This window comes from Heptranchias perlo, chromosome 8 (genome assembly GCF_035084215.1).
Source record: "Heptranchias perlo isolate sHepPer1 chromosome 8, sHepPer1.hap1, whole genome shotgun sequence".
Taxonomy (NCBI): Eukaryota; Metazoa; Chordata; class Chondrichthyes; order Hexanchiformes; family Hexanchidae; genus Heptranchias; species Heptranchias perlo.
The window spans coordinates 23,888,444-23,911,215 of record NC_090332.1 but is presented as its reverse complement, the minus strand read 5'-3'; the positions used below and the strand labels follow the sequence as shown (position 1 = coordinate 23,911,215).

The 22,772-nt window shown below is 40.8% G+C and overlaps 1 protein-coding gene across 1 annotated transcript in view; it reads right to left on the bottom strand.

The window, feature by feature from the left end:
- Positions 1–22,772, bottom strand: part of thada (THADA armadillo repeat containing) — a 307,554-nt gene that overhangs the window by 34,978 nt on the left and 249,804 nt on the right. Inside the window, exons 33-35 of the mRNA XM_067988802.1 lie at positions 15,592–15,664; positions 15,339–15,495; positions 13,194–13,325 (exon numbers count right to left, since the gene is read on the bottom strand). Of these exons, the coding sequence (XP_067844903.1) occupies positions 13,194–13,325; positions 15,339–15,495; positions 15,592–15,664 (362 nt within the window). The remainder of the gene's footprint in view (positions 1–13,193; positions 13,326–15,338; positions 15,496–15,591; positions 15,665–22,772) is intronic.

Below are 22,772 nucleotides of genomic sequence, written 5' to 3'. Positions count from 1 at the left end.
GTGTTAGCCCTTATGCGTGATGTACTGTGTGATAAATGTATACAGAGGTGATTCACATAAAGGGCAGACCGTCACCAATGTATTAGGTCCTGTGGATGACACCCTGCATGATAAATCTACAGAGAATATGAGCGCTGCTGACTAGACATGCAAATATGTAAACATATATAAAAGTACTCGAAGGCTGCAATAAGCACTTGGAGCCACTGGTCTTCATTAGTTCATTTTAGGTCCAGCATGTCTAATTTACACAGCAGCTGCTAGTTTGTTTTTGCAGCAAATTGCAGCTGTTGTAAATTATAATGCACCATCTAAATGGTCCAAATTTATTTACGCCTAGGTTACCACCGAGTAAAAATGCTCACCTCATGCTGCAGGCTTTAAAGCACTTACAATTCCATAATGACTCACATCGAACTCAAGTGTACTGTACCATTTGAATTCTCCCTGGTTTTATGTTAGTTTCCACTGCACACAAATGGAGGCATGGTGTACTATTATTTAGGGTTATCCATTGCATATTCTTCCAGGGGGAGGGGGAAAGAGAAAGCAAAAATTGGTGCTATATAAACAAGGGGCATCAAATTCAGCCTAGATGAATATCTTATCTGCGGTAAGAGTGTTAATTTTTATTTTCCTTTCCTTATGGAATGTTGTAAAAAAAAAGCCTTCAATCCTACCCTCCAAACTGGTTATGGGGCAGTAAATTAAAAGACTGACAACAAAAAATACATTTCCATTGTGAACTATTCAAGTTTAATCACCAAGTCTTCATCCTCATTTCCATTACTTTTAGAGGACAACTTAATATTTGCATTGTTACTATGGCCCTGTACAGCTAGGCGGTATATGCTGTCTATATGATTCATTTGTCAATTTTCTCAGCTTCTGACAGGTTTTGTACCAATAACCGGGTTGTGTCTAAACTATCACATCGTCTGTGTAATCACACCACAGCACAAGTGATCTACTATGTTGCTTTTTGTGTCACACATCCTATTTTTATTTTTGATGTTAATGTAAATGTAAAATAACTTGGAATACTGTGTACAGTTCTGGTCACCCTATTATAGAAAGGATATTATTAAACTAGAAAGAGTGCAGAAAAGATTTACTAGGATGCTACCGGGACTTGATGGTTTGACTTATAGGGAGAGGTTGGATAGACTGAGACTTTTTTCCCTGGAGAGTAGGAGGTTTAGGGGTGATCTTATAGAAGTCTATAAAATAATGAGGGGCATAGATAAGGTAGATAGTCAAAATCTTTTCCCAAAGGTAGGGGAGTCTTTAACGACGGGGCATAGATTTAAGGTGAGAAGGGAGAGATACAAAAGGGTCCAGAGGGGCAATTTTTTCACTCAAAGGGTGGTGAGTGTCTGGAACGAGCTGCCAGAGGCAGTAGTAGAGGCGGGTACAATTTTGTCTTTTAAAAAGCATTTGGAAAGTTACATGGGTAAGATGGGTATAGAGGGATATGGGCCAAGTGCAGGCAATTGGCTCTAGCTTAGTGGTATAAACTGGGCGACATGGACATGTTGGGCCGAAGGGCCTGTTTCCATGTTGTAAACTTCTATGATTCTATGATTCTATGTTAAGTAGTGAATGCCTGTGGGATTGAGACCTTGCCTTTCATAGTTAGAAATACAATGTGTAAAATACAACTATATTTGTGGCCAACAGAACAATTCCTAGATAGCCAAATGCCGCCTGTCTGGAAGACTCAGAAGAGCATATTCCCACATCTATAGACAAAAAAAAATTATTGACTAATCTGGTACTCATAGGAACATAGGAATGCACAGGAATAGAAAAGACCACTGCGGTCCATCTAGCTGGTTCCAGTGTCTGGGAAATATATCCCAGGATACCTCTCTTACGCCTTAATGTTTTCAATAACTTCCTTTAATAAGGCTAATGGAACGTTTGTCTTTATCTCAAGGGGGCTGGAACACAATGGGAGGAGGTTATGCTTCAGTTGTATAGAGTCTTGGTTAAACCCCATCTGGAATCCTGCATTCAGTTTTGGGCACCGCATCTCAGGAAGGATATACTGGTCTTAGAAGGGGAGCAGCACAGATTCACCAGAATGGTACTGGGCTTAGATGGTTAAATTATGAGGACAAGTTGCATTTACCTGGCTTATATTTCCTTGAGTAAAGGAGATTGAGGGGTGATCTGATCGAGGTGTTTAAAACATTAAAAGGATTTGATAGGGTAGATACGGAGAAACTTTATCCTATGGTGGGGGAATCAAGAACAAGGAGCCATAATCTTAAAATTAGAGCTGGGCCATTTCGGAGTGAAATCAGTAAGTACTTTTTGACACAAAGGGTAGTAGAAATTTGGAACTCTATCCCCCAAAAGGCTGTAGATGCTGGGACAATTAGAGCTTTCAAGAATGAGATTGATAGACAAGTTAGGTAAGGGTATCGAGGGATATGAAGCAAAGGCGGTTGAGGTACAGATCAGCCATGATCTAACTGAATGGCGGAGCTGGCCCGAGGGGTTGAATGGCCTAACCCTGTTCCTAAGATCATTTTTAAGCCTTCGTTTCTCCAGTGTAAACATTCCTAGCTTCTACACCTCATAATTCAGATGCCTAATCTCAGCTATCAATTTAGCTATCCTTTATTGCACCCTCTCCAATTTCTGCACGTTGGCTTGTGGAACTCACCCTTGAAAGTTAAAATTTTGAGTGCTATGTCTCAAGCAATTTTGCTTTGTCACTGCCAGCAAAGGTAATGAACCCCTCATTTTCTATGGAATTGCTGCATTTAGACCTACGATGGTGCAAATGTAGGCACTCAGTCAATGTACCATTCTCAGATCTTTGTTGCATTACTCCAGTCAATTGTTACGTCTGCTTCACTTCAGCATCACTGGATATCCCAACATCCTGTCACCTACATGTTCTTTTGTGCATCTTCACTCAATGAAGCTGATTTCACAAATGGTTAAGGGTTTGATTGAGTGAGTCTCCATGCAGTATATATATATATACTAATCATTAGCACTATGAATTGACAGTCAGCATTTCGATCCATTTGTCAGTTTGTTTGTGTTTCATAGTTAATCTTTCTTTCCAGGGATTGAAGGTTGTCAGTATAAGCCAATCAGATTAGTTGGAGGGCAGGGGTGTTGCCTGTTAGAACTAGGTTGGAGGGCAGAGATGAAGGCTTTCAGAACCAAATCGGCTGGATGGCAGGACGAGATGACATAAAAACCACACAGATCGATTGAAGGGTGGCAATTGAGAATATCAGAACCAACAAGATGTTATATTCTTCCACTGCTGGCTACATACAAACTTATGGGAGAAAGGTTTTAAGATAAACTGATGGTTTCTGAGAGTTTGCAGTTATAGGTGTGTTTGTAGTGTTTGTGTGCTTGGTGTAGTGGTCGTTCTGTTATTGTGCAGCAGCTGGGGAGAGAGTCCCGATCACCCATATCAAAGCAGTCAAAAATGTGAGAAGTGACCTTAATAAATCAATAGGAGTATAATAAATTGCAAACCTCACTGGAAGAACCAGGTCCACCTGAAAGCACACAATTCAGGTTTACCAGCCTATTCCTACAAAGTGTGTTTTTGTAAATTTTAGATATTTTTAATGATTGCTGTGTATAATGTGGTTTCTATTTCCAGTATAAGAAAATAAACTCAGATAGACAGCCATAAAGGCTAGAAATTACACTTGGCGATATTATTTAATTATTTTAAATCAGTCAACTCCTCTGTTAAGACAGAGACTTTTACACGAACGGTATATTCATTCTCGCCCCAGCTGCTTAAATTTTTAAAAACAGCAAATGTTTGAAATGTGCAGCAGACTGATCTAAAAGAGGAAAAGACTTACAGTTAACGTTTGGGTGTGACCATTCATCAGGATTTGATTTGAAGGTTTTGTTTCAATTATGCAGATTTACCTGTAACCCTCCTGAAGCTATTTAAAAAAATGTTTATTTAAAATAGATAAATCAGCATATCCTCAATCCAAGTGAGCCTCCACTTGCCTGTGGCTGCTATGGGACCAGAACAGGGGCAGATGTGACAGTCAAACTGTTTTGTGAATGTAGAATGGACTGCTGGTTGGGTAACTGGAGGTGCATATTGTTAAAGATTTAATTTGACAAATTAAGACGTTATGTTGTGGGATACCTCCTTAATGAAAGGGGTTGTGTAAATATCCCTACTTTTATTTTCAAATGTTAAATAGTAGTAACTACTGGAGGAAAAATTATTTTCCGCTTAATAGGCAGAATTACAGTAGGATTCACAGTACTGGAAAACACATGACAGAGAGGAGAGAAGAGAGGAGAGGGGGAGAGAGTGAGTGCATGAGAGTGAGAGAGAGAGAGACAAAATAGTGCTATTAAATAAATCTTATGTCTTCACCACTCAAAAAACACCTTCAGTAATTTCTAAAATCTGCTTTCCTGTGCTTTTTTTTTGTTGTCTACATTAAAAGTCATCAAATGCTTGGTACACCATCAGCTTAAGTTATGCCAAGCCCTGTTCCATTCCAATTACTTGTCTTCACATGTCATAAGGTCTATATTCAGGGCTGCTTTTGAGGTTACAGCTATTGGTCAGCCTTTGCTAGTTTTCTAGGTTGGCATCCATAAGTATGTTATGTTCATGTTATTATGACATGTTTGCCAAATCCCTCCACTGCTACTGTGACTTCTTTATATTATGTCAATTATCCTTGGGAAGATTTTCAAGACTGGAAATTTGTCTGGTCTTTGCATCTTTGGTAACAGTTCTGTGTTATTGTATTTATGGGATTTTTTTTTCCTACTGCCAGGAAGCGACAGCGGTTACACTCTGAAGCCCTGACTCATGACTGCAATGCCAAACCGATAGACTCCAGCCCAACAGCAATATATTCAACCACATCAAGCCTTACGATTCGTAAAAAGCACACATTTGGATTATTAAATATGTACTTCCATTTCAGGAGGGCAAAACAAACCCTAAAGAGGTCTGCCAAATCTGCAAGCTGTTTTTTATTTACAGAACATTGCAACAACCTATGGAATTTTGATACGTCTTTTATAGGCTGAAACAGCAGTAAGACATTGCTGCGGAATCTAGAGCAACTTTTCTAAGCTAGTTACTTCCTACTTTTAAAAAATTTGTTCATGGGATGAGGGCATCGCTGGTAAGGCCAGCATTTATTGCCCATCCCGAACTGCCCTTGAGAAGGTGGTGGTGAGCCGCCTTCTTGAACCGCTGCAGTCTGTATGGTGAAGGTTCTCCCACAGTGCTGTTAGGTAGGGAGTTCCAGGATTTTGACCCAGCGACGATGAAGGAACAGCGATATATTTCCAAGTCGGGATGGTGTGTGACTTGGAGGGGAACGTGCAGGTGGTGTTGTCCCCATGTGCCTTCTGCCCTTGTCCTTCTAGGTGGTAGGGGTCGCATGTTTGAGAGTGCTGTCGAAGAAGCCTTGGTGAGTTGCTGCAGTGCATCCTGTAGATGGTATACAATGCAGCCACAATGCGCCGGTGGTGAATGGAGTGAATGTTTAGGGTGGTGGATGGGGTACCAATCAAGCGAGCTGCTTTGTCCTGGATGGTATAGAGCTTCTTGAGTGTTGTTGGAGCTGCAGTCATCCAGGCAAGTGGAGAGTATTCCATCACACTCCTGACTTGTGCCTTGTAGATGGTGGAAAGGCGTTGGGGAGTCAGGAGGTGAGTCACTCGCCGCAGAATACCCAGTCTCTGACTTGCTCTTGTAGCCACAGTATTTATGTGGCTGGTCCAGTTAAGTTTCTGGTCAATGGTGATCCCCAGGATGTTGATGGTGGGGGATTCGGTGATGGTAATGCCGTTGAATGTTAAGGGGAGGTAGTTAGATTCTCTCTTTGTTGGAGATGGTCACTGCCTGACACTTGTCTGGCGTAAATGTTACTTGCCACTTATCACCCCAAACCTGGATGTTGTCCAGGTCTTGCTGTATGCGGGCAAGGACTGCTTCATTATCCAAGGGGTTGCGAATGGAACTGAACACTGTGCAATCATCAGCGAACATCCCCATTTCTGACCTTATGATGGAGGGAAGGTCATTGATGAAGCAGCTGAAGACACTAGGACACTGCCCTGAGGAACTCCTGCAGCAATATCCTGGGGCTGAGATGATTGGCCTCCAACAACCACTACCATCTTCCTTTGTGCCAGGTATGACTCCAGCCACTGAGAGTTTTCCCCCTGATTCCTACTGAGTGTTACTATGGCAATGATGCAAACCCGATGTCTCGTCTTCTGTCTAAACTTAGTTTTAAACTTAGATGAATATTCAATTTGAACTTCATTCAAAATAGCAGTCAAGAAGCTTTAAAAGATAGAGTCATAGAGTTATACAGCACGGATAGAGGCCCTTCGGCCCATCGTGTCCGCGCCGGCCATCAGCCCTGTCTACTCTAATCCCATATTCCAGCATTTGGTCCGTAGCCTTGTATGCTATGGCATTTCAAGTGCTCATCCAAATGCTTCTTGAATGTTGTGAGGGTTCCTGCCTCCACAACCCTTTCAGGCAGTGAGTTCCAGACTCCAACCACCCTCTGGGTGAAAAAGTTCTTTCTCAAATCCCCTCTAAACCTCCCGCCTTTTACCTTGAATCTATGTCCCCTTGTTATAGAACCCTCAACGAAGGGAAAAAGCTCCTTAGTATCCATCCTATCTGTGCCCCTCATAATTTTGTACACCTCAATCATGTCCCCCCTCAGCCTCCTCTGCTCCAAGGAAAACAAACCCAATCTTCCCAGTCTCTCTTCATAGCTGAAGCGCTCCAGCCCTGGTAACATCCTGGTGAATCTCCTCTGCACCCTCTCCAAAGCGATCACATCCTTCCTGTAGTGTGGCGACCAGAACTGCACACAGTACTCCAGCTGTGGCCTAACCAGTGTTTTATACAGCTCCATCATAACCTCCTTGCTCTTATATTCTATGCCTCGGCTAATAAAGGCAAGTATCCCATATGCCTTCTTTACCACCTTATCTACCTGTTCCGCCGCCTTCAGGGATCTGTGAACTTGCACACCAAGATCCCTCTGACCCTCTGTCTTGCCTAGGGTCCTCCCATTCATTGTGTATTCCCTTGCCTTGTTAGTCCCTCCAAAGTGCATCACCTCGCACTTTTCCGGGTTAAATTCCATTTGCCACTGTTCCGCCCATCTGACCAACCCATCTATATCGTCCTGCAGACTGAGGCTATCCTCCTCGCTATAACTGACAATGGTTACTTTTTATATATGTGCCTATGTTTGTATAACATATCAACACGAATCTTCTGAAGCAGACATGGAATCAGGAACTAGCAAAGCAAGATTAATGGCTCTGTGGACTACACATGGAGTACATGCAGGCGAGAGAATGCTAGGGTAAGTCCCCTCACTCTCAGCCACTGCCCTGGCTTTCCTGTGGGAAACAATGGGCACATCAGCGATGGGGTACCAACACGGTGAATTTGTTGGTGATTTACTGATTCCATCCAGCTGTTTTAATGTGTATGGTTCACAGGGATAAAAAGGAGAAACAAAAATGATTTCTCTTGCTCCTTTGCATTGCTATGAAATGCTTCCACCAAAATAATAGTACAAATCCATAAATTCTTAATGAAATCACAACTGTTGTAAACACTGCAACCTGCATATTAGCCACACTGTGGCATACCCCTGAATTCCAATTATTATGCTGCCCCACTATAACATTTTTAAAACAAACCTTAACAGTGTCAAATCATAACTCAAATTTTTAGAACATAATTATTTAAGGAAGAAAAATATGACATATGCCATCATTTTCTATTTATGTCTGTTATTTGAAAAAAAATCTTCCAAATCACTTATGTTTTCTGCCATCCCAATTTAAATATTATTTTCCAACACACCAATCACAAGGTTCATGCTCATAGCCAATGTTCTGGACACAATTATACACACGCTCAGGTAATTTTCCATTTCTCTGTTGGAAATGATCTTTCAGCTATTACATGCAATACAATTCAGAAGGGGACGGGGGGAATGATGAACTGAAGATGGAAAGCGAGATAGACAGGAAGTCTGGTGTAAGAAAATACAGAGAGGCTGATAAACCTTAGATTTGATTCTATGTCCAGCATAGCAAGATATTCCTGAATTATTTTAAACTCTTAAGATTACTCAGTGTGAAGATTTGTGGGTGCAAACCAATTCTGTGCTATTATGCAGCTTAGTGTGCTGTAGCTCCAAACTCTGAACCTCTATCTTGCATTTTAACTAAGTCAAGTATGGCTCTACTAAATTTATGTACTCTGCTCCATCTTCCCAGGTGTCTTATTGGGAACTTGTGGAAAAGAGTCTTTCATTATTATTATGAGCAGTCGTGTGAAACAGGCATCAAATATATTCACATCCCAGAAAAGGTGTGCTATTTTGTTATGTTACACTCCATGTCAATGCTTTGTACGGACACATTACACTCAAGGCTATTTTTTGCTGTTTAAAATTTCAGTCTGATTATCAGTTATTAGTTTTGACTCACTGCTATGTATTTTCCTTACTGCACCATTTGTTTCTTCATTGTTGCACAAGGAAGTGTCAGCATCAAGGAGGTACAGTGAATTACAGACAGCAATGAGGAAAAAATACAATGCAACATTTCACTTACTGCACTTTTCTAAAGGAAAATAAACACACAATTTCTTAAAATCCAGTACGACAAACCATCACCGTATAGGCACTAAGCAGCTTTGGATAATTCTCCACGGGGAGTCATTAGTCAAGTCTTTTACCATCTAAAAGAAATATTTTTTGTTTGCTGAAGGAATGGAGGAAATTATTGGAAGGAGAGGGGGTGGGTAAGAGACTATATTCATACTTTCATTAATTCAAAAACCATATCTTATCCTCAACGACACCGTTGCTATACTATTAGGAATAACATATGATGAATTATACATGATATATTCATGAATTCATTTCTTTTAAAGCTTTACTTCCACTTTTAACTGAAAAGCCATATACTCATCTTGATAAAACTGGGAAAATATCAGTGCATCATTGACCTAATAAGTTTGCAGTCCTGTGTAAAATCTAGCTCATTAAATTAAACATACCTGTCACATTTCACTCTGTTAACAGGAAGAATCCAATTTAGAATTATTATACAAGTAAAATACCACAGTAAATTGCTGTAATGATATGAATGGTTATGAATGAACATACAGTTATAGTATGCCCAAACACATATGTCCAATGAAAGGAAATGTTATACTGATGAAAATGATCAAACTGGTAAGTCAGCATTGAAAGTCAGAGACTGATTCAAATATAGTTCCCAGCATGTATCTATCTACTAGTGAATTAAATTCAGCACTGAGGATGGAAAATCAGGTACATAGTTTGGTTAGAATGCAATACGCTGTGGGTGGATTGCCACTAACAGGCATTACCATTAGATAAATCCTCATGCTTCTAGTTACATGCAGGGTGAAAATGAAATTTGTATTAATTAATAAGGACAAGAAGGGACTGAATTATTCCATTGGCTTATCTAGGCTGGGATTCAAAACCATTGAGGTTCAAAAGTGCAACAATACAAACAGGTATAGACCTTTTAAAAAAATTGTAGCATGGAAGTTCGTCGATGGTTTAGCAGATAAAGGGTCTTCCCAGGTACGGTAATGAGCCATCACACATGTCCCACTCCTGGACTGTGCTTGATTAGCTGGTTTCAACCAGAATATCAATTGGAGCACTGCAATGGGTCTAAACTAGGGAGGCAGAAAAGAAAACCATCCAAGCTGCCTGCTCCTGATTGATATCCAGCGACAGCTGCTGGAAAGGTGTGTGCGAAGCAGGCTTGGCGTAGTCAAATAGCCGACTGACACCCACTATCTGGATTTATACATCAAGAATGGCCACTTGGATGAGGTAATAGAAGATTGCTACCACCTGTTAAACTGCAGCAGAGCAAGAGTGCACACCCTGTGGGGGGAAGGGATGGGAGAAAGGGGAGAAGCCTTAACCTGCATGAAGCTTCAGCTTCTTAGCACAGCAGCGATCGTAAATAAATGGCAGCTATATTTCCTGAAGTTAAAATGAGCTGCAATCAGAGACCTTTTTCATTCTACCAATCAGACATTTTCCATGCTCTGCGCATGTAATTTGAATTGGGCATGATTCTACACAAGGACGCACAGAGGTACTGAGTTCTTACAGACCTCTCAGAAATACTGTGCATATGATCACTTCAAAAAATATACGGTACAGTTTTGAAATTAAGCACCTATAAAACAAAGATGGATCTGCTGTCACTCTTCTCGGCCTCCTTTTGTCTTTCACTCACACAGGTAGAAATTTGAAAAAGGGACGACCCAGGACTGCAGGTAGGTGATTGGTTGGTGGGTATTGCTGTTTTTTTCTCTCTAAGTTAGGGCAGTGGGTTAAACTAAATGCTTAAATCAATAACTTAAAGTAGATAAACTAATTAGTTAATAAAATTAAGAATAGCGAGTGAATAAAAACTCTAATAAAGTAAATAAATAAAATAAGGTTAGATAGGGATGGCAGGGCAGGTGTGTGTCGTAACTGGGAGTTTGTGGAGACCAGCGAGATCCCAAGCAACCATATCTGCAATAAGTGTCTACAGCTCGAGGAACTTCGGCTCAGAGCTCTTGAGCTAGAGTCCGAGCTGCAGACATTGCGATGCATCAGGGAGGGGGAGAGTTATCTGGACACTTTGAACCAGGAGGCAGTCACACCCCTTAGATTAGGTAGTAGTTTAGATTCGTTCAGTGATCAGGGAGAGGAAGATGTGACTGCGAGTCAGGCAAGTATGGGGACCCAGGATGCAGTGATGGAGGAGCCTCAGCCCTTGACCTTGTCCAACAGGTACGAGGTACTTGCTACCTGTATGGATGAGAGCAAAGACTGCAGGGAGGATGGTCAAACTGACCACAGCACCGTGGTACAGGAGGCCATTCAAGTGGAGGGAGTAAATAGGAATGTTGTAGTGGTAGGGGATAGTATAGTCAGGGGATAGACACTGTTTTCTGCAGCCGCGACCAGGAGTCCACAAGGCTGTATTGCCTACCCCGGTGCCAGTGTTAAGGATATCTCCTCATGGCTGGAAAAGAACTTGGAGCATGAGGGGGAGGATCCAGTTGTCGAGGTCCACATAGGAACCAATGACATAGGTAGAAATAAGAATGAGGTTCTGCTGAGACAGTTTGAGGAGCTATGGTTTAAATTAATAAGCAGAACCTCAAAGGTAATAATCTCTGGATTACTACCTGAGCCACGTGCAAATTGGCATAGGGTCAAACAGATCATAGAGTTAAATGTGTGGCTCAAAGAGTGGTGTGGGAGACAAGGGTTTCGATTCCTGGGGCATTGTCACCAGTACTGGGGAAAGAGGGAGCTGTTCCATTGAGGAACTTAAAGTAATTAATATCAGTAGAGAAAAAATACTGGAGAAATTAATGGGACTAAAAGCTGATAAATCCCCTGGACCTGAAGGCCTACATCCGAGAGTTCTAAAAGAGGTGGCTGCAGAGATAGTGGACGCATTGGTTATGATCTTCCAAAATTCTGTAGATTCTGGAACTGTCCCCGCGGATTGGAAGGTAGCAAATGTAACCCTGCTATTCAAGAAAGAAGGGAGAGAGAAAACAGGGAACTACAGGCCAGTTAGCCTGACATCAATCGTCGGGAAAATGCTGGAATCCATTATTAAGGAAGTTGTAATAGGGCACTTAGAAAATCATAATATGATTAGGCAGAGTCAACATGGTTTTATGAAAGGGAAATTGTGTTTGACAAATTTATTAGAGCTTTTTGAGGATGTAACTAGCAGGGTAGATAAAGGGGAACCAGTGGATGTAGTATATTTGGATTTTCAAAAGGCATTTGATATGGTGCCACATAAAAGGTTGCTACGCACGATAAGGGCTCATGGGGTTGGGGGTAATATATTAGCATGGATGGAGGATTGGTTAACAGACAGAAAACAGAGAGTAGGGATAAACAGGTCATTTTCAGGTTGGCAGGCTGTAACTAGTGGAGTGCCACAAGGATCAGTGCTTGGGCCTCAGCTATTTACAATCTATATTAATGACTTAGATGAAGGGACTGAGTGTAATGTATCCAACTTTGCTGACGATACAAAGCTAGGTGGGAAAGTAAGCTGTGCGGAGGACACAAAGAGTCTGCAAAGGGATATATAGACAGGTTAAGTGAGTGGGCAAGAAGGTGGCAGATGGAGTATAATGTGGGGAAATGTGAGGTTATTCACTTTGGTAGGAAGAATAGAAAAACAGAATATTTTTTAATTGGTGAGAAACTATTAAATGTTGGTATTCAGAGAGATTTGGGTGTCCTCATACAAGAAACACAAAAAGTTAGCATGCAGGTACAGCAAGCAATTAGGAAGGCAAATGGCATGTTGGCCTTTACTCTTGTGCTCCACCCCCTTGCAGTAATGAAGTCTTACTACAATTGTACAGGGCTTTGGTGAGACCTCACCTGGAGTATTGTGCACAGTTTTAGTCTCTTTATCTAAGGAAGGATATACTTGCCTTACAGGCGGTACAATGAAGGTTCACTAGATTGATTCCTGGGATGAGAGGGTTGTCCTGAGGAGAGATTGAGTAGAATGGGCCTATACTCTCTGGAGTTTAGAAGAATGAAGGGTGATCTCATTGAAACATCCAAGATTCTGTGGGGGCTTGACAGGGTAGATGCTGAGAGGTTGTTTCCCCTGGCTGGAGAGTCTAGAACTGGGGGGGCATAGTCTCAGGATAAGGGGTCGGCCAGACAGAGATGAGGAGGAATTTCTTCACTCAGATGGTTGTGAATCTTTGGAATTCTCTACCCTAGAGGGCTCTGGATGCTGAGTCGTTGAGTATGTTCAAGGCTGAGATAAGATAGATTTTTGGACTCTAGGGAATCAAGGGATATGGGGATCGGGTGGGAAAGTGCAGTTGAGGTAGAAGATCAGCCGTGATCTGATTGAATGGCGGAGCAGGCTCGACGGGCCGTATGGCCTACTCCTGCTCCCATTTCTTATGTTCTTATGTTCTAAATATATTTGTGCTTCAATCTTGAATGGCTACTATTATAACCTAATGTAAATACTTTTCATACATGTCACCTCAAGAATTTTTGCATATTCTGCTTCTCTTTCAGAAATAGAAAAAACAAACATCATACCATCTTCCTTACAAGCCTTCAGAAAAGGTGGAATCATCTGTATAATATCTGCAGCCTTGTCCCTCACCACTTGTTCTTCATCTTGTAGAAGGGTGAAAATACATCTCCACAGTGTTAAAGTATCCAGTACATCTGTATCGCAAAGGGGGGATTTATAAATTACACAGTGACAGGTATCCAAAATAATACTGTTTAGAATGTAGAGAATACTACAAGGGGAAGTTTTATGGACTGCATTTACAACAATAATTTTTTCTTCCCTGGTCCCCCAACCAATTATTCAATTTTGGATGGTTGTAAGGCAGCCTTCCAGTACCTCAGTCAAGTGGCCAAAACTCATATGTGAGCCTAGGCAGTGAGTTGTCAGGCTATTTCACTGTAAAAGGCAACCTATTCTCAACTAATGTCCAAATAGAGTACTTAGAAGCTGAGAAATTGCTGCCTAACTATCTGCTGGGCATTCCCAGGCTGCTCACCAGCAAAGAGGATTTCAATTTCGGGCCGCTAAACTGCGAGCGGTGGCTCTCAGGTAGGTCCTGGGAGGGGGAAGAAGTGATTGGGAGGGGGGGCTGAGGGGAGATTGAGGGGTGGGGGGAGAGGGGAGTGATCAGGAGGGAGGGAGCGACCAGGAGAGGGGGAGCGACCAGGAGAGGGGCACTGATCAGGGTCGGGAGAGGGACTGGCGGAAAGTACGGCAGTCGGGCGGTGCGGTTGTCAGGGGCGGGGCGGTGGCGATGAGGAGGGGCAGCGACAGTGATGGGGAGCGGGGGAGGGGCAGCGTTGGGGAGCAGGAGCGGCCACCAGGAGCGGGGCAGGCGGGGCGATCGGAAACGGGGGAGGGGAGGTGATCAGGAGCAGGGCAGGGGCGGCGATCAGGAGTGGAAGGTGGACAGCGATCGGGAGAAGGAGGGGGCTTGCGACAGTCTTCGGCACTGTAGTTCAGGTAAGTATTTTTTTTTAAAACTGACCTTTTTAGTGGCAGCATCCAGTGGTCCATTAAGGACAGCTGGTTAGGTGGCATGTAGACCATGTTTTCCTGAATGCATCCGGCACGCATTGGCTGTGTTCATGGCAGTCCAATTTTACAAAGAGGGCCTCAAACAGGCATTAGGCCCCCCTACTTGCATATGCAAAGGGTCTAACATCTGATTTAGGCGTGGGCCACGGACGCCTCTTTTTCTGCCTTTACCAATATGGCGGCCGGCCTGAAAAACAGGCACGGCGCCATTAAATTTCTAGGCCATACTCTCCAGCATGTGTCAGTGGATTAAGATTGGGAGCAAGATACTGATTTTTCTTATTAAGAAAGACCAATTATAGCACCCGGCTTACTGCCCCTGCTGAAATAGCTAACTCAGCAGAGTGCAAATTGAACTAGGGAGCTTCTGGTCTGTATGGCATGGTACTATACCTGGTAGTGCCGTTAGCTACCAGGCTAATAAGGGAGCTCACAGTCAATTTAACTTGCAACATTTACAGTTGCTTATGACAAATTATTCATTACAACATTTTTTTTGTCTGGCCATGTCATATTAATTGACCACTCTGGATATCAAAATATATTTTTATTCTGTTGCATACAGAGGAACCTGATTTAAATATCCTATAGTCCACAAAGTTATATGTATAGGTCTATCTGAACAGAATCTTTACATACCAAGCACAGGTAGGTGGATCTGGATCAGACCTCAGCTCCACAAGAAAACTATGAAATCTACTCAAGACTTGAAATCAATGAAAGTAATTGGAATTACTCTTTATGAACTGAAATATTTTCAACCTGTTTGGACCAGTCAAGGTGGGACCGTCAATTACGATTAAGTAACAAGTGTAAAACAAGATTTTAAAAGGTGTTCAGTGTTTACAGCAGGCTTTGATTAAATGTGAAGAAGCATTGTACTGTAGGAGGTGAAAATTCAATGAGCCGTAGCAATTTCTAAGTTGTCAAAGAATGAATACATTATAAATGCATGCAATGAATAAAGCAAGCTGAGATTACTGTACAATGTATTTACAAATACCTCTGGGGGAAGAACATAAACAGATCACATGCAAATGTATTTTGGATTCAAGCATCTATTCACAGAGCAGCAGCAAATACATTTCCTGCCTACCTCTTCTATTTAGCCTGAAGTATTTACTCACCTAAATAAAGTTGTTTATTGGCAAGCAAAGATGGGACAGCATCAATGAGGACTTTTGCAGCTGTCAATCGGATTTCTGTCTGCTGCTCTACTCCACAACTCTGTGCAACTAAATGAACCCACTGTCTGAGGTCTTGACTTATGGAATCCAAGGATTTCTGTTGAGAACAGAGCCATATATGAGAACGTTATAGAAGCCTCTCTCAGAAGTAGCATATTGATTCATCGTTATATGAGTGGTTAGTTTCCATTACCTCCTGCTTCTTCAGCACAAGATGGATCACCAGTTTTGAAGTCAATGTGAGTGTAACACTTTGCATCTCAACGCTAAAAATTCACAAGAAAAAGTACAATTAATGTTTATAATCAGCTTATGAACAAACAAAAACCCATTTATCCTTTGCCAAATTTGTCCTTTCAAGGTATACCTTTAAATATCCTCAAAAATATTGGTGCTTCATGGATACAGACATGCCATTCCCAACTCTCTATCATGATTCAAATTTTGGACCTTGCATGTTTGATTCAGTTGCATAATTGGACACCTAGATGACTGCCATCCTGGAGTGATGCAGCCTAATTTGGAAGGAAATGTTGGGCTTGAAAAGTTAACTTTCTACTGTTCGCTCATCATTACTGATCATAGCATTTTGCCTCCACGTGAAGTCAGCTACTCTGTGTGCTTTGAACTTTATCTGAAGGGGCGGGTGGATAATATGGAAACGGGGTGCTAAAGTATGTCCTGAGGAGGAACCATTGCCAAATTTCAGGCAAGCTCATCTCTGCTCAATGACGTGCCCAAGATCTACAACTCATTGCGGGGAAGGGAGGGAGGGAGAAGTGTGAAAATATTAACTCAAGCTTGCATTAAAATGTAGCCATCCCACAGTGTGCACTTACAGACCCGGAAGGTCTGACAAGTGTGTAATGGTGTGTCCAAACATGAAAGCAACAGCTCCTTGAACGGCAAACAACAGGTTTATTGTGGGTTATCCAATCACACACAAGGAAGCCAATAAAATTATAAACTAATATAAGTAAAAGCATCATTAGACTGGAAGTTGTATTATGCCCCTTCAACAACAGTACAGAGAATGAAGCCAGTTGATTCTGTGTAAAAACCCAATTTATATTGGCACCTGATGTTGTTCAGATAAAGGCTAGGTGAACTTTCAACTGTTTACACTATAATTCCAAGTGAGGTTAAATAAATATGGTAAACTGAACAAATGCACAAGGTATAGCAGCAGGAATTAAAATGATTGCGCATTAAGGGGAAGATACATTGCATAAGAGGGAATCACTATCTTAGGAGCCTGATCCATTTACAACACAGCCTTTTGGGCTGTGAGATTTGTTTCGTTTTTCCCCCTTAAATAAACAGCTTTACATAAGTATATTTCACTTTAAAATACTCACAATGGAGTACTGAGTTTTATACTGACCAGTATAAATTCTCTTTACTCTGGAGTTATACCACAAATCAAAGGGTTCCAAGTCATTTTTAATGCAGGTGCAGTTGTTTCTCATTTGAGGTGAGGATGATGTTACTATTCCTGAGGACCATCAAACATTTAAACATTTCTAGGTCAGGTATAATGGAAAAAAGATGAAATGAAGAGCTTGCCAGATATTATTTAGGTCTACTGCTCAAAGCCCAACTTCACAAGGGTATATGTTATTGCATCAGTCAGTACTAATGGTGCCAAACTGGTATATTTCTGATCTGGGACTCATACCCACTGATAAGTTGACTGGGACTGTCCAGAAACATTTAATGTATATCTGGAAAAAATTTCTACAGAATGGAAACTTTTGTCTCCTCTGTGTACTGGATTGAACCATAGTTGCAAATGGTGAAGAGTGGTTTTCTATCATTCTGTGTCTATCCTGATATTGGGTTTCAAGCAATGGAACGAGTAGTATTAGGAAGGCTGCTCATTGCATTGGGTTTCCGCTACACCAGCTTGGAAATGCTTAATGCTGTCACTGAGTTCAAGCTGGGAAATAAAATTCTATTCCTGAGAACAACCACCTCTTACCTTGATGGATAAACAACTGCGTAAGTACTCCATTTATAAAAGTCTGGAATCCATGTTGGATTTCAGAGATAAAAATTATTGAGAACCATTTTCACCTCTACTCCATCATTCATGCTGCACATCAAACAAGGCTGATTATGACAGAAGTAAAATTTACATAATATAATTTCTCCAGACCTCAAACTTTTATATTTTCTTGAGACATCTGAAACCATGTTGTTGGAATATGGCTTACAAATGAAACAGCCCTTTGTTAAAATACAGTACATTATTTGAAAAGGTCTATTATAAAGAGTTAAGTTTGGGCTTTTCTATGTGCTAAAAATCACATGATATTGTGAAGTTTGCCAGTAGCATTTCTTTGGACTCTTCTGAACCCTAATTAGCAGTCATTAAAACAAATAATGCCTCTTTAAGACATTTTCATATTAAAGACAATTAATTTATGAGAATGAATGAAAACAAGAATCAATTTTCTTCTCATGACAAAGCTGTACCATTGAATGCATCAGTTTAGTGACCCGAGAATGTAATTTAATAAATGAATCATTTCAAACACATTGCTTTCATTTTCCTTGGTTCCTGTAGTTTCCATGTGTGGGGTAGATTGACTTGCCAGAGCGTGGGACTAAGAAACCTCTCCCACTGTAATTTAAGCTTCATGCAAGCTCAAAAAACACACAATATATCTATAAAATACTTCCATTCACTCCTTGAGATTTCAAGCTTTTGCACACATATGGCAATACAACAAGTTCCTACGTAAAGGGCACTATTATACAGCATTACTATTTCTAACCTTTGATTGTATTCACTCTATTAGTTGGTTAACAGCTGAGGGCATCACACTGATATGTAATCAGTGTATTCATTTTACTCATGTAAGCAGAAGCATTAGCTATGAACATTGTGCAAAACTATTAGGGGCCTGCACAAAAGTGTACATTGCAAAAGTGTCTATGTGCGCACAGCACACAACTGCTCCATTATGGTATGCCCAGAGGCACTGATAAAATCAAATGTCCTGTCTATATTATGAAAAATGGCCAATATTCCGATCAGTGAACTTCAGGGACAAATGCTTACCATTCTTGTATTACATTACCTTCTAATTATTTTTACGCAGCCATTAACTCATTTCAAATAAATGGGTTAAGGTTTATGTAAAAAAGCACATACAGGAATGCAGCATTTATGAGAAGTTCACTGACTGGAATTTCTATCTTATAGTCAGTCACACTGAATGTATATAAATATGTTGGTCCTCTGTCTGTGACTCAGTCCTCTGTGTGACTCAAAAAATTGTATTCTAGTGCTTGGATGCAAGTCACGATGACGACTTTCAATCCAAAATTCTGTATTTGAGTATATTTCACTCAGCAATATGAAAATGTCTATATTTGGCGTAGATTATGTCAAAAAAGAAGAGAATTCAATCAATTTTTAAGATATTAGAAATCTGGATGGTCTATTAACCAATTTAGCAGTTAATTTGTACATTATATTTTCCCATGGGCATTTGCAACTTCTAATCTTTCCACAATTACCTCTTCCAGAGTTCTTGGGATTGTTGCAATAGTTTTAGTCAAAATCTGGAGACGTTTATTACAAACACCCACCGGGGCTGTATATGGCCTGACGATTTACAGAACAGCGTGAGGGGCTGTTAGGGACTTTTTAGAAATTCATTCTGAGGCAATGTTATTTCTCACACTTGATATGTGGATACGCTATATGTACTATGAGTCATTGTTGTTGACAAAATAACTGAAATCTTTAGCAAGAAATTAACCCACACCCTGCCAATTGTTCTTCAACTCCATAACGTACAGCAGTACTTGGCTGGTATTGACAGCTTCGGATCAAGATCCAGGAATAAAAAGTTTGCCAATTCCTATTACATCAGTGAAGGTGCTCCCTGATTGAGCTTCCAGCTGAGATCAGCTAAGTACTACCTTCTCAGTATAAAACATCAATTCGAGGGTGCCATTTAAACAAAGGTTTCTACTAGCATTTGGGAAAACAATTCAATGAGAACTAAACTGAGGATATAAATTTTGTAGATCGTTCTCTCTTCATGCACTAATAATAATCTGCTTTAAGAGCAATGGCATGGCTTTCTTCATTCTACAGGGGCTTGACAATGACTTTGCATTAAACCTTTGACATTTCTTTTCTAAGTGAATAGAGATGAACTTTATAAAGAGGCCTTCACCGTGTTCAGCATATGCTGCAGGTATTCTATAATGCAGCAATGTATTGTATATTTAAAGCTACATCTAGTTGCAGTCTGTACTATGTATTTTTTTGTAGTCATTGGATTAACATTCTGTGCTTTCACATGTAGTACTCAGGTATGAATACAACCTACACTGTGATGAAAGCCTCCTCTTGCTGCTGACTGCAACAGTCTTTCATGAAATGAATTTGGAAATCTGAATAGAATTTCTAGTTTGTGCGAATTCACAGTGCACAATGGAATTCAACATAATTTAATGCCCCTCTCCAAATTTTGTGGGAAATGAGAAACCAAGATGAAGGGCCATTATGTGGAATACTACCACAGTTGAAATGAGGGGAGAAGATGAAACAAATCAAGAGGAAGTAACTGGGTACCCCAAGCTTAGGTTTTAAAAGCCTGAAGGCTGCAGGAGGAAGGAAGACTTGAGGGAGGTAAGGAGTTCCACAGATTTTAGGTCAGGGTAAAGAATGAGTTACATTAGGAGACTACGTGATGAGTCTTGATTTCAACACAGTGCGGATGTAGGGAGGAGGAAGAGTTTGCGTATGTTCGGTTCAGAAAGAACAAGAGAAGAAAGTTCAGAGAAAGAAAAAGACTTGCATTTATATAGTGGCATTCACAACCTCAGGACGTCCCGAAGCATTTTACAGCCAATGAAGTACTTTTGAAGTGTAGTCACCATTGTAACGTAGGAAACACTGCAGCCAATTTGCGCACAGCAAGGTCATAATGACCAGATAAACTTTTTTTTAGTAATGTTGGTTGAGGGATAGATATTGGCCAGGACAACGGGGCGATCTCCCCAGCTCTTCTTCGAAATAGAGCCATGGGATCTTTTACGGGCACCTGAGAATGCAGACGGGGCCTCGGTTTAGCGTTTCATCCGAAAGACAGCACCTCTGACAGCATTCCCTCAGTACTGCATTGGAGTGTCAGCCTAGATTTTGTGGTGAAGTCTCTGGAGTGGGACTTGAACCCACAACCTTCTGAATCAGAGGCGAGAGTGGCATCACTGAGCCACGGCTGACACCTCAGAGCAACAATGACCATCAGTCGGTACTACACTACTCAGATTGGGAACTAAAGCAGACTGCTCAGAGGCAGCTCTACTCTGCACTCAAGCAAAACTATTCCTGACCTAGAAGTCCTTTTTTTGTTTTGTTTTTCATTTAAAACATATTTTCTACCTTATTTTCATTTCCAATTGTGTCACAACTACCATAAGTAACTTATGCATGTGGTATTGGAAGTATATGGCCAAAACACTCAGTTGTTTATTTTGCATTAACTGTTGTGTGACACATATTCACTGTCACCTTGCATCAGTTTTTTCCCTCTGACCACTGACATTGATCTACAGAGGTTTTCATTACAAAAAAGAAAGCAGCAAAAAGATAATGCACCAAATAGAAAAGGGAATTAAACTTTCAGCGTATCAAAAACAAAAAAACCTTGTCGAAGTAGTCTTCTTGCTATGAAAAAGGGTCAAAAATTGATTTTTTTAAAGCAATTTCTAAATTTTATGTGTTTTTAAAAAATTTATCAGTCACAACATTACTGTGCAGTAGTGAAATTTTACAACAAAAGCAGTCAGCAAGCATGTAATGAGAAGAAACAGAACCCCTCTTGTGGTGAAAAAAATGTAATGCTGCAAATCGGGATTTTTCTATTGAACAGCACAATTTGGAACACACTGCCATAGGTTGTGTTCATGACTTAAGTGTTGAAATAATGGACTTTTCAGGTACATGTCATTTAAAATGGTGACAACCGTACCAGAATTAAAGAAATAGTCCAGGAAAAAGCACATCAGTGACCTCATTCTCAAGTACTGGTGCAAAAAAATGCAATGGAAGGTACCCCAACTGAGGTCAATATCTTGCTGCTTTTGAGGCTGGCAACTGAAATATGATGTTTCTGTAGTTTCTTTGAATAGTTTTGATAGGATGAATAGAAAAAGTTGATTTCCTCTAGTTGAGTGGTCAGTGAAAAGGGGTCATCAATATGAAACGGTCACCAAGAGATTGAGGAGAAAAGTTAGAAGGAATTTTTTTTTCATAGAATCTTACAGCACAGAAGGAGGTCATTCGGCCCATCGTGCCTGTGCCGGCTCTTTGAAAGAGCTATCCAATTAATCCCATTTCCCAGCTCTTTCCCCATAGTCCTGCAAATTTTTCCTTTTCAAGTATTTATCCAATTCCCTTTTGAAAGTTAGTATTGAATCTGCTTCCACCACCCTTTTGGGCAGTACATTCCAGAGCATACCAACTCACTGCATAAAAAAAATTCTCATCTCCCCTCTGGTTCTTTTGCCAATTATCTTAAATCTGTGTCCACTGATCACATCACCCACCAGTGGAAAACGATTTCTCCTTGTTTATTCTATCAAAACCCCTCAATGTTTAATACCTCTATTAAATTTCCCTTTATCCTTCTCTGCTCTTCGGTCTAAGGAGTACAATCCCAGCTTCTCGATTCTCTCCACATAACTGAAGTCCCTCATCCCTGGTATCATTCTGGCGAATCTCCTCTGCGCCCTCTCCAAGGCCTTGACATCCTTCCTAAAGTATGGCGCCCAGAATTGGATGCAATACTCCATCTGAGGCCTAACCAGCAATTTATAAAGGTTTAGCATAACTTCCTTGCTTTTGTAGTCTATGTCGCTATTTATAAAGCCCAGGATTCCATATGCTTTTTTAATAGCTTTATCGACTTATCCAGCCACCTTCAAAGATTTATGTATGTGAATCTCCAGGTCTCAGTGTTCCTGCACCCCCTTTAAAAATGTGCACAGGCATTTTTTTACACAGACAGTAGCTAGAGCCTGGAACACTTTACCACAGGGAATAGTTGAGGCAGAGGCCACTGCATTTTTTGAATGGAAAAGTAGATAAACATTTGAATCTATGGGGAGAGAGCAGGGCAATGGGATTACTTTTGGATTGCTCTAACAAACAGCCTGCGCAGATACGTGCTGTAAACTTCCATGGTTCTATAGTTCCTTGGGAATTTTGTTTTCCACAAGTACAAAGGCACAGTACGGCCTCATCCTGGAATATTCCTTTAAGAATCTCAGGAAACCAAAATCCTATTTATAAAAGGAAACCACATTTGGTTTGAATCAGGTTGATTAAGTCAACTCATGCACCAG